We start from the raw sequence: 12,017 nt of genomic DNA, 5'->3' as shown, positions 1-12,017 counted from the left end.
CTAGAGCTTGAACTCAGGGCCTGGGCATTGTCCTTGAGCTTTTCTGTACTCTAGGCAAATGCTCTACCACTTGAGCCACAGTGACACTTCTGGCTTTTTCTGATTATGTGGTGCTGAGGAGTCGAACCCAGGGCTTCACATATGCCAGGCAAGCACTCTACCACTAGCCCACATTCCCAGCCGACCTGGTTTTCTTATTGGTAAAAGAGGGATGCTCATTTCTAACTCAAAGTTGTTGAAAGGATTAGTGAAGTATCGTAGAAGGGATCTGGGAGCTGCACTGCATGGTGAGACAGTGCGATTAATTTCAGGACACCTCGCTGGAGCTGAGCATGCAGAACATTGCTTCAGGAACTTGTCTGAGTGGAGGGTTATTTCTCTATGAGCTATTCTCTATTAACTGAATTTCATATAATTCAATTCAAGAAAGATATTCAGTCACTGATTTTTTGTTTTGTTTTGTTTTGTTTTTGTTGGTCATGGGGCTTGAACTCTGGGCCTGGGCGCTGTCCCTGAGCTCTTCAGCTCAGTCGAGTGCTCTACCGCTTGAGTCACAGCACCACTTCTGGTTTTCTAGTAATTAATTGGAGAGAAGAGTCTCATGGACTTTCCTGCCCTGGCTGGCTTTGAACTGCGATCCTTGGATCTCAGCCTCCTGAGTAGCTAGAATTACAGGCATGAGCCACCAGCACTCAGTTGCTTTTTTTTTAAGAACAGTTTTAAATTCATAGCAAGATTAAGAAGATACAGAGATTTCCCAAATACCACCCCTTGCCCCTGCCAAACACAAAGTTCATTGTTTTTTGTGCTCTCTCTCTCTCTGGTCTGTTTCTTTCTGTCTCTGTCTCTCTCCAATCCCTGTTCTCATTCCTGTAGCCCTTGAAAGACAGGGCTTGAAGCTTGCTAGGTGAGCTCTCTACCACTGGAGCTATACTCCCAGCCATTTTGTTTTTATTTTAGAGATAGGGTTTGTTTAACTTCGCCCAAGTTGCAATCAAACTCACAATCCTCCTGCCTGTACCTCCCAAGTAGCTGGGATTATAGGAGTACACCAATACACACAGCTCATTATTTGCAATCATATTATCTTTAAACGTAAGGAGGAAGCAGTCATTGAAGGACCTCCTCTCACCCGCTTTGGCACAAGCTGGCCCTGACCTGGGAACAGTGGTGTGGGCGGATGCCAGGTTCAGGCTTGCGGCAGTAGGGGCTCATTACCACTTTGTAAGCCGGCCTGGTGCTGTGGTCAGGGGCCGGGCTGGCTGGGAGCTGCAGGCTCCTTCGCTTCTCCTTCATGGAGCCGCTCTGGTGCCGCCGCATCCGGTCGATCTGCTCCTCCACGCTCATCTTGACCTTGCCCTCACTGGGGAACACAGCACTCTTGGGGCGCTCCTGCTGCAGTGGGGGAAATCCGGGTTCTACCAGGTGCTTCATCCAGCTTTCCCACCCACTCCAAGGCCTTGGAATGTCCCCGCTACAGGATGGTGAGAAGCAGGGATTGAAAACAGTCTCCAAAACATAGGCCTAATCCCTGGCACCTGTGGATGTAACTGTGCGCTTGTACTTGATTAGAGTGACCCAAATCCAATGGCTGAGACAGAGAAGTCAGACATAGAGCAGAAGAGAATGGGAAAGTGGAGGCAGAGATGGGAATGATTCATTTCCACATTTTTTTTTAAACCCAAGGCTAGATATCACCAGCAATAATCACATACGAGAGGTCTGAGGCCTCCAGAAAGAACCAACTCTGCCAGCATCTTCATTGTGAACTCTTGGCACCCACATACATGACAGAATGCACTTCAGGTTTGTTTGCTTTTTAATTTAAATTGTTTTGTTTTTTTGAGGCAGGCTGGCCTCAAACTCATGATCCTCTGACTTCAGCCTCTCAGGTGCCAGGATTACACTTCTGGTTTTCTGATGGCTAATTGGAGATGAGAGTCTCACAGACTTTCCTTCCCAGGCTGGCTTTAAACCACAACCCTCAGATCTCAGCCCCCTTAGTAGCTAGGATTACAGGTGTGAGCCAATGGCACTCAGCTAATTTCTGTTGTTTTAAGCCAGGCAATATATAGTAATTTGTTACACGAGTTCTAGGAAATTAATACAGATTTTGGTACCTAGAAGTCAAATGCTACTTAAAAAAAAATACCTTAAGCCAGATGCCAATGCCTCATGTCTATAATCCTAGCTACTCAAGAGGATGAGATCTGAGGATCATGGTTTCAAACAGTTTGAAGGTGGGAAAGTCTGTGAGACTTTCCAAAAAATCTTTCCAAAAGCCAGAAGTGGAGTTATGGCTTGAGTGGCAGAGTACTAGCCTTGAGGAAAACAAGCTCAAGGACAGCAACCAGGCCCTCAATTCTGAATTCAAGCCCCAGAATCAGTGTGTTTGTGTGTGCACGCACACACATACACATACACAAACCTACCTGAAAAATGTGGAAAAGCAGAGTCTAGAAGAATTAGTAAGGAGTTGAAGCTGGAAGAATTTCGAGGTGCACAATGAGAAAAGAATAGGTTTCCTTAGAGAAAGGATAGAAGGAATGGGGGCTTCAAAGATGGTTCTGGTGTGGACTCAGAGAAAGCTTCTACTGTTTTAGGGTTCTCATATTATCACAAACAGGGTTCAGGTAGAGAGAATGCCAAAGTTGCTTCCAGTGAAGTTCCAGAAGGAAATGGGGACTGTGTTGTTGGAGAGAGGATCGTCAGACACTTAGATGCACTGTGTTCTATCATCGAGTGGAAAAGCAGAGCTTGTACAGTGGCCAACTTGGATACTATGTGGAGATTTCTGAGGAAAGTGGTGGAGGTGCAGCCTGTTTCTCTTTGTACTTGTCACAAAATGGGCGAAGAAAAAAGATAAATCGAAGAAGATGTGGAGCCACAAGAAACCTGTACTTTATTATTTGAGAAGTTCTCCCTCAGGAAATCCACCGCTGAACAGGTATGCCCTAAAGGGTGATTTGGCCATGTGGCTAGACAGTGTACTGGTGAAAAGGGTGAAGATGTTTGAGGGTCACAGATCCGATCAGCCAACTCAGAAGAAACCAGAAATGGAAGTGGGGCTATCCGGGAAGGATGGACTATGAACCCTCAAACAGTATGGGTCCCTCTGAGTCATACAATGATTAGGATGATTTATTTGTGACAAGGAAAGCTAAGGATTGCCCGGCACAATCACTAAACCAGGAGAGAATCTTGTAACGGATTCTCCCTGAGACCGCAAAGGCACCAACCCTGCCGACACCTTCACTTTGGATTTCTGCTCTCCAAACTAAGAGCATAAGCTTGGGTTGCTGTGTTCATTACACTAGCACACTCCCTCCGGCACTGCTCTGGGCTGCTTTCCCTCCACTGTATTTCACCAGTGGCACAATGATGAGATTCTTTATGTTCACTCTATTTGCTACACTCATCTTCCTTGTCTCCTGGCAAGTGCTCTCTGAAGGAATGCTTCCTTCTACCTGCTCTACATTTTTTCCCTCATCTCTGGTCTTGTGGTGATGGCTGCTGGGTGGACATATTCGCAGGCCCCTGGGCTCGAGGGCTAGCTCGGCGCACGCAGGCCTTCGGAGCCTATGGCAGCACTTACCCGGGAGGAAGAGAGTCCGTTGGTGAGTCCGTTGGCAGTCCTCCTCACCACCGCCGACGGGGCCGTCTCTTCATCGGTGGGTGACTTCGTCCGAGGGGGCACAATGCCAACTACAGGGAGACAGAGAAGACTGTGGGCAACACAGAAAGTGGCGAGCAGGAAGCCTGCTTCTCAGGGAGTGGCTCAGTCCTATTCCCCAGCCGGGCTGATAGCCTAGGGTGGTAGAAGTGCCCAGGGCTCCTCTCTAACCAGAGAGAGCCTTACCTCCTAGCAGAGGGGCCAGAAGGTACCTTTGTTGAGAGCTGCCTGCTTCTCTGCCTCTATCTCTTGTCTGGTGGGCGTGAGGCTGATGTCTCTTGGGGGGTCCAGGGAAGGCTGGTGGGACTCTTTCTTGCTTTGTTCATAGTTTGTCTTGGGCTGGTGAGAGATGAGAAAACGCATGCTATTAACGTGGCTGCTGGGGGTCCAGCCTCATTACCTCCCCTGCCAAACCTGAAGACAGGAAGCAGGGAGATTCCACGTGTGCCAGCTGGGAACCGACAGGATGACTCCAAGCCTCCCACTCGTGCACTGCAAGGCTTACGGATGCTGGGCGCTCTGAGAGCCCGTGGCCTTCAAGAGAGTTACAGTAGAGGCCACTGGAGAGCCCTCCTAACCCAACCAGTTGCTGTGGCAAGCTCAGAGAATCCTAGACTTGCTTTAAGCCATCAAGGAATAGCCAGAGGAGAGTTCTAGAGAGGCTAGGATCTCTGTGGACTCTGTGAGCAACCCATCCAAGACCAGGAGGCCTTGGTACCAGGATTCTGGAGCATTTGCTTGTGGGATCACAGACTCAGAAGGCTAGAAGGGAACTCAGACATCATCTGAGTCATCTCTTTATCATTACACACTTGAAAAATCTAAGTCTTGGCGAGAACACAGAGAGAAGACCAAGCTAGAGATCAGAAACCTCAGCAGCAACCCAATTAGAGTGGCTGTGCAAGTCTATCAAACAGGAGGTATTGGAAGTGGAGGTGTGTCTCAAGTGGTAGAGAACCAGCTTTGAGTGGAAAAAGCCAAGCAAGGCTATGAGGCCCTGAGTTCAAGCCCTAGTACGAGCACATAGAGACACGCAAAAGAAATTACAGAAAGCATTCCTGCTCTACCCGCCTCACCAGCTAAGCCCTCAGGGTTGACACAAATTACAGAGCTGAGCCTAGGTGGACATACGGGCTTTCTAATATTAGGGAAACGATTCTTCCCACTTGCTATACAACCTCTACACAACTCATCGATCTTGGCTAAGGACCCAGGTGAGAGAAAGAGCCAGAACAGTAGAGAAAAAGGTCTGTGTCCTAATATTCCATGGACTCATGAGGCCCCCAAAAAGGACAAGTAAGAGTCAGAGTGGGAACACGCGAGGGCTGGGGTCTGAGGTGGGCAGGAGACAGGAAGGGCCTGGACTGGCACTCGGAGGTGGTGTCATTTGGCTCCTTTTGGTAGGGAGCAGGGCACAATGCCAACCCCCACCACCACTGGCTGCCCCGGAGCCTGGCTTGGGTAGGGCAGCAATTTATGTCCTTATTGTCCATAGAGAGATAAAAGGGGCAAAGATGGTGTATGAGACTCTACGCTATCCCCTTTGTCATCCACTGTTCAGCTGGGCAGAGCCAGCAGAAATTGAGCATTGAGAACGTGAGTAGGGAAATAACTCTGGTACTGGGCCCTGCCCCTTGCCTGGCCCCTTTCCCCATCCTGCCCCAAGCCCGCCCTCCACAGCCCAAGCGTGCTGGGTACCTGACCCCTGGCTGGATCGCCACTGCGGTGCCAGGAAGGGGAGCTGGGGTATGGCCAGAAACGGTTCTCGCTAGGGAGTGGAGGGACGGTGGGAGGAGACTCCAAGGGGACGTAGGCTTTGGGGAGGGGAGGCCGAGGTGGGCCGGATTCCTGAGGCGGAGAGAAGCCAGAGCATTAAGGAGGAGCAAGGTCAGCCACTGTGAGAGCAGAAGGAGAGTTAGCAGGCGCTAGATAACATCAACACAGGAAATGGAGGCTGGGCCCCGGGCGCCACACTCCCCACCGACCTGGACAGAGCTCTAAGTCTGCAGGTGATGCCGGCCCTCTCCAAGAGCCCCGTGCGTCTGTACTCCTTCCCGTAGCCACCAGCTTTCTCCAAAGCTCCCTCTGCTTTGAACCTCGCCCCAAGCCAAGCATATTCCCACCCCTGCACCTGCGCCTCAATGCGGTGCCTCACCCCTCTATCTGTCTAGGTTCTCAGAGCCCTGAGTAAGTCCCACATTCTCCTTTGGACCCCACCCCTCCTTGGGGGCTCAAGCCTTTGGAACTTGAGGCTGGCAGCTTCCTAAGTTTCAGGGTAGGTCCCTGGACTCCCTGAGTCATTCTTACCTGTGGTGGACTCCCACAAACAATGGCTGCCTTGGAATCTGCTCCCCACAGTGACCCTTAAGCCCTCTCAGCCCTGGAACACCCCTGGTTTAAACTGCCAGCAAGGGTAGGAAAGCTGTGCCCCACCTGGCACCCCATCTAAGTACGGTCCTGCTACTTAGGAAGAGACTTCTGTGAAAGGGAGCTAAAGATGACACCCACAGCCATCCCAAGGGAAGGTCACAAAACGAGTGGAAATGACTCCCTGGACACAGAGCCAAAGCACTGGGATGGAGGCTGAGATGTGCACCAGCTGTAGCTTCAGCCAACTGACATCGAGTCCTTCCCCTCCCACCCTGTGTCCCATCTTCCCAGCTTACCTCGTTGGACCCCGGCTTGGTGGGGGACCCCTGAGAGCCAGACACCAGTGAAAAAGGGCTCAGGGGGCTGGTGAGGCTGGCAGAGCTGAGGGGGCTGGCTGGGCTGTTGGAGCTGTAGGTTGCTGAGGTGCTGAGTCCTCCTTGGGGGAAAGAGAGGAGAGAGGTGAGGGGTGGAGGGGGCGTGGTCTTTTGTGGGCATGGGCACTGTAGGTGCAGTAGACCGGGAAGAGGATTTAGGGCCACCTGGCTCTGCTGAAGAGACTTAATGCAGGTGCTAGGGTCACAGACTGCTGCTGAGGGATGGTCAGGAAGATGGTGGGTGGAGATGACACTGTCACCTCTAAGATATCAAAGCTAGCCTGAAGCCCAATGCTTAAGGAAAGCTCTAAGGCAAAAGCCACAGGCCTGGAGTAGGCCCACAGTTAACCATGTCATGAGTGGTCTGCCTGGTCTATTCTGTGGGGAAAAGGAGGCCCTGGATACCTCCCTCAGATCCAGGGGAAGATTGTGGAGAGTCAGGCCTTGCCTGACTCTCAACAGTGAGAATTAGTAGGGATGGGATGGAGGCCAGGAATGCAGGAGGCACCTGCCCACCTCTGTGCTTGGCCGTGTCGGTGCCCCGTGAGGGGTTGTTCTTCCTGAGCCCCTCCATCACATCCTGGATCCTCCAGATCTCCTTCTGGATTTGCCGGTTGAGCACTTCATTCTGATTCAGCCACAGAGTGAGCCAAAGGACTGTCGATGAGGAATATCCTGGCCTGTCCCCAGCCCAGGCCCTCCGGACCAGCAGAAGTGAGGCCTATACCACTCCCCCCCCCCCCATATACAAACACACACACAACACACACACACACACACACACACACACACACACACACACACCCTCCAGCATAAGCATCTTTCTCATGGGCAGTGCCTGCTTCTTCAGCTCAGACATAATTGTGTCCCCAGAGCTGCCAAAGCCTTAGAGCTTCGTGCAGCCTTTAGAATTCCCCTAAACATCTGGGTGGTTGGAAAGCAGCCACCCTCTTAAGTGTCCTATCTTCTCTTCTTTTTCTTTTGTCGGCCGTGGGGCTTGAACTCAGGGCCTGGGTGCTGTCCCTGAACTCTTTCGCTCAAGACTGGCACTCTACTTCTTTGACCCACAGCCCCACTGACAATTTTTGAGTGGTTAACTGGAGCTAGGAGTCTCATGGGGACTTTTCTGCCAGGGCTGGTTTCAAACTGCGATCCTCAGATCTCAGCCTGCTGAGTAGCTAGGATTACAGGCGTGAGCCACCAGCGCCCGGCAAGTGTCTTGTTTTCCATGAGGCACTTCTTCACATCCAAACATCCCTTTAGTAATAGTCACACGTAAGGTATGTCTCAAGTCATGAACTATATTCCATGACAAATCATACTCTGATCTTTGTTCAGTACTGAGGTTTGATCTTGCGTTTGCTGACTAGGCTGGTGCTCTAACATTTGATCTATACTCCGGCTCAGTTTTCTGCTAGCTATTCTGGAGAGGGTGTATCTCAGACTTCTCTGAGATACTAGCTTCAAACTGTAGTCCTCTGACTCTTAACCTCCTGAGCAGCTAGGATTATAGGAGTGAGCCACAAGTGCTGGCTCTGCACTCTGAAATTAAACAGCTACCATTTGCCCGGTGTCAACACCAGGTGCTGTCCTGGGCACTTTGCATCTACTATCTTATCTCAGTGGGGCAGCTCAGCTACAAGGTAAGGGCAGCAGTTGCTCTCACGCCAGGACAAGAAGACTCAGGCCCCTCTGCCCAGTGAGTGGCATGGCCACCCTTTAAATATGGGTCTATCTGACTTGGAGGATGGTGCTCTTTGCTGGGCCCTCCCTGGCTCCTAAAACATGTGTGTTTAAAGCCCAGCCTGCCCACGGCATGTGGTGGTACTTGGGTCTCCTGGTCCAGAAGGTCTTCCCCCTGCCCAACAAGATGCAAGGTAGAGGAGGTGAGTTTATTACCAAGAGGGAAACAGGAAGAAAATGGAGGATGCCCGGGCGTCATAATTGCATGTGAGAAACAGAGCTTACAGAACTAGATCAAAAACAGGAAGAAAGGAAGGAAAATTCTCCATGATCATCAGACCACCTTTCTGCCTCAGTGCCAGTTTTCAATCCTGCCCAGGAGGGAGAACCTCATAATTCTTTCTAAAACTGTGCAGCATGCTCCTGGTCTCTTCTGATATCAGAGATATTTATATTCACTTTTTTTTTCCCAGTCGTGGGGCTTGAACTCAGGGCCTGGGCACTACCTGAGCTTCTTTTGCTCAAGACCAGCACTCTACCACTTGAGCCACAGCACCACTTCTGGCTTTTTTATGCGATGCTGAGGAATGGAACCCAGGGCTTCATGCATGCTGGGCGAGCACTCTACCGCCGAGCCACCTTCCCTTCCTGTTCTAACAGGGAGCTCCTGCTTTGCCCACCTCTCCATTCACACCTTAGCACACCTGCATCTGTCCCTGGCCCCCACGGCTCTTGTCCATGGAGAAAAGGAGCCGGCTTATCCTGGTGCCCATGGCTCTCATCTGCAATCCTCGCTACTCAGCAGGCTGAGATCTGAGGATTGCTATTCAAAGCCAGCTAGGCTGGAAGGTCTGTGAGACTCTTCTTTCCAAAAAGCTGAAAGTGGAGCTGTGGCTCAAGTGGAAGAGTACCAGCCTTGAGTGAAAAAGCTAAGAGACCGTGCCCAGGCCGAGTTGAAGCCTGAGACAGGCACGCACGCACGCACACACACACACACACACACACACACACACACACACACACACACACACACACAATCATTAGACCATCTTTCTGCCTCCATGCCAAATGTTTCCAATTACAGCTGTCATAAGTGGCCCAAGCCTTTTGCCTCAGGACTGACAAGACTTCTTGTCTTACACTGAGATTGTTAAAGCAAGAAACTAAGCAATTTTGGTTTCCTTTATCCTAAAGGACCACAGAGTTGCAGCCCACAGCCCTCTGCCACCAGCTTGGGGCCCTTCTTCACCTGGATGTCCAAATTGAGCTGTTCCCACAGCTCATCGTGCAGCGCCGACACCTCAGACTCAAGGTGCTCGTACTCCATGGTGCTGTTGGTCAGTGCCTGCAAGGAAGGGTTTACTGAGAAAGCTGCTCCGCCAAGGCCTCCTTCCTTGTCCTGAGACAGGGTCTGGGAAGGTGCCTGAGGGCTGAGGGCTGGGGAGGACAGAGGAACGGGAGGAATGCTGAAGACAAGCAAATGCTAGTCTTATGAGAGTGGCAACAGCATCACACTGCAGACTGGAATAGACACCTAAATCCCTCTGAGGCAGGTGGACACACGGAAAGGGACTGGCATCAGTTCCGTAGCTCCTGTGCCTTCTGCCCAAGTTGAGGGATGAGTCATAGAGGGACAAAAGGACCTGGGAAGAGTTGTTTTCCTCTGTTGCTTTGAGTCCTTCCTCTTTTCAGGTCACGTTTTCCTGCTGCGATGGCTTATAGCCATCATATTAACTGCTGGAGGATCTGACCAAGCCCTCTGGGAAGCAACCAGGGTAGCAGTATTTCTGCCCGTGCCCAGCTTCTTCAAGGCAGAGGGAAGAAGTGGGCACCAGAGGCATTAGAACTGCCAGGGCCCTCAGTAGCCTTCAGCTTTCTGTGTCCCCCAAGGAATCCTGACACTGCTGTGGTTTGTGCCATGGAATGAGCAGGCCGGCATGCGTGCTGTCTGCTTGCAAGGCTTGTTAAGTTCTGTGCTGATGCCACTCCAAGGCAGGTGTACTCTGCTGTGGTCCTCAGGGAGGAACCCCATCGCCCCATCATGGTGGCCCGCACAGGAGATGGCAGGCCACAGACCAGGCCCCCAGGCCTTACCGTGGTGGCCTGAGACAGCTCCACCCGAATGTTGATGAGTTGGTTCTGCAGCGACTCCTTCTTGTGCAGCAGCTTCTCTGGATAGGCGGGCTGGCTTCCAAACATCTCCAGCTCCTGGTGGGTCCCCATCAAGGCACTCTCCAGGCTCTCCTGGAGAAAGGCAGGGCAGAAGGACAGCATGAGTCACTCCGATCACTCCTCTCTGGGGTTTCTAACAGCTGATGCCTCAACCCCTACTAGGTTCAACCAGGCAGGTCAGGGAACGGAGTCCTCAGGCTCTGGCCCCTGGGAGACCTTCAGCAATTCTAAGGTTGGACAGAAGTATAAGGAAACACAAGATGAAAGATGGAGACATCAACCCATATCTTCTCCCAGCCAGTTCTGCTTCAAGGCCAACCCCAGACTCTCACCTTCTCTGCCCGGAGCTGCTGCACCAGCCGGTCCTGCTCCCTCACCACCTTGTTCTGTTCACACAACTTGCCCAGCAGCTTCTGGGGACCCAGAGATGGGGGAGGAAGAAAGAAGAGGATGAGGGACATGGCTGGATGAGGACCAGGAAAAGGGGTTGGCAAGGCCTGGCCTCTGGATACCGCCTCTTCCTCCTACCAATGAATCTTGGGTCTTCACCTTTGACCTTGGAGGTTCTCTCTACCTTGGGAGAGAAGATGGGCTAATATTCTCTGAACAACTGTGTCAGAGGCAGGGGCTGAGAGCCAAGTGGTGGCTCCTGTATCCACATCCTCTGGCCTGGGTGCTATGGCAGAGGGTGAAGCAGACAATATGGCCACCTTTCCTTGGCTGGGTGGGAGGGGTAGGCGGGGCGTGGGAACACTCTTTCTGCATGAGGTGAACTGGCCCCTCAGCCTCACAGGACCTGTCTCTCATTCTAAGACTCTGAGCTCTTCATCCCTCAAGGCCAGGCCCTTCCGCGTTCCCAGGCCTGCTGTTTCCATTGCACAAGCAGTTGCAGTGGTGATGGGGGAGGCAGGCCGGGACAGCTTTCTCTTCTGGAAAGACTTGTGCTCTCCATGTCAGCCGCTCCACTCATGCCACCCTTGGATCCTTCCTCCCAAGCTCTCTCTTACCCTGTAGGCCTTTTCACTTTCAAGGCCCCTCCCACAGGCTGTTTTTATCCCTGACCCACCATTCCTCCTAATGGCTACAGATACTGTTCCTCACCCTACTCAGTTAGTGAATCCTCTATTGCCACCTACTATTGCCTGGGGTTGCTTACTACCAACACTTCCCAAGCTCAGGAACAGGTCATGTGCCTCTCAGTTACCTGCAGGTACTAATGCCATATTGGGCACAGGTCAGACTGATGGATTTCTCTCCCAATGGAGCCTACGTTCCTGTCATAGCTAGATCCCACTGCTGCAGGCAGGGGCTCCAGAGCCAGCACAGGAGGCCAGGGTGAAGTGGTCATAAGGTCCAGAAAAGAAGGGAGATGAGAAGTAGTAGAATGACATGTGTGTGGTGAGGAAGGACATGACTCCAATGTATGAAACGCCACCAGGAGGAGAGAGATGGATGGACAAAGAGCCACGTGAGAGCAAGGATGAGGGAGGCAGTGGGAGGAGGCTGCCGGTGGACAGGGAGAGCTGCCCTTACATCCGTGTCTTGCTCGTTTAACTTGTAGGTGTGGAGGCCGTCCCGGAACACTTCTGGGTACGGAGGGACCTGCAGGAACATGAGGCTGGTTACTGCCGCAGGGGCGTGGTGAGGGCATGCAGGTGGGAAGGCTGGCACCACAGCCCTGCTCAGTCCCTGCCAGAGACTACAATCCATCACCTCCGCTGGCTTCCATCCCCCAGACCGGAGCT

At 52.0% G+C, this 12,017-nt stretch overlaps 1 protein-coding gene across 13 annotated transcripts in view; it reads right to left on the bottom strand.

Annotated features, from left to right (window-relative positions):
• Positions 1-12,017, bottom strand: part of Plekha6 (pleckstrin homology domain containing A6) — a 142,032-nt gene that overhangs the window by 8,939 nt on the left and 121,076 nt on the right. For 7 of the 13 annotated variants that reach the window (XM_042681652.1, XM_042681648.1, XM_042681656.1 and 4 more), the window contains 10 exons: positions 11,806-11,874; positions 10,605-10,685; positions 10,195-10,344; positions 9,350-9,445; positions 6,934-7,045; positions 6,340-6,479; positions 5,372-5,521; positions 3,886-4,012; positions 3,596-3,705; positions 1,219-1,395 (listed from right to left, as the gene is read on the bottom strand). In XM_042681652.1, the coding sequence (XP_042537586.1) occupies positions 1,219-1,395; positions 3,596-3,705; positions 3,886-4,012; positions 5,372-5,521; positions 6,340-6,479; positions 6,934-7,045; positions 9,350-9,445; positions 10,195-10,344; positions 10,605-10,685; positions 11,806-11,874 (1,212 nt within the window). The remainder of the gene's footprint in view (positions 1-1,218; positions 1,396-3,595; positions 3,706-3,885; positions 4,013-5,371; positions 5,522-6,339; positions 6,480-6,933; positions 7,046-9,349; positions 9,446-10,194; positions 10,345-10,604; positions 10,686-11,805; positions 11,875-12,017) is intronic. The other 6 variants (XM_042681649.1, XM_042681661.1, XM_042681654.1 and 3 more) reach the window with 4 other exon arrangements.

The sequence above is a fragment of the Dipodomys spectabilis genome, unplaced genomic scaffold (assembly GCF_019054845.1).
Source record: "Dipodomys spectabilis isolate Male_0828 unplaced genomic scaffold, ASM1905484v1 ptg000069l, whole genome shotgun sequence".
In the NCBI taxonomy this organism is placed as follows: domain Eukaryota; kingdom Metazoa; phylum Chordata; class Mammalia; order Rodentia; family Heteromyidae; genus Dipodomys; species Dipodomys spectabilis.
The sequence above is the reverse complement of the archived record's forward strand: the minus strand, read 5'-3'. Positions and strand labels throughout refer to the sequence as shown.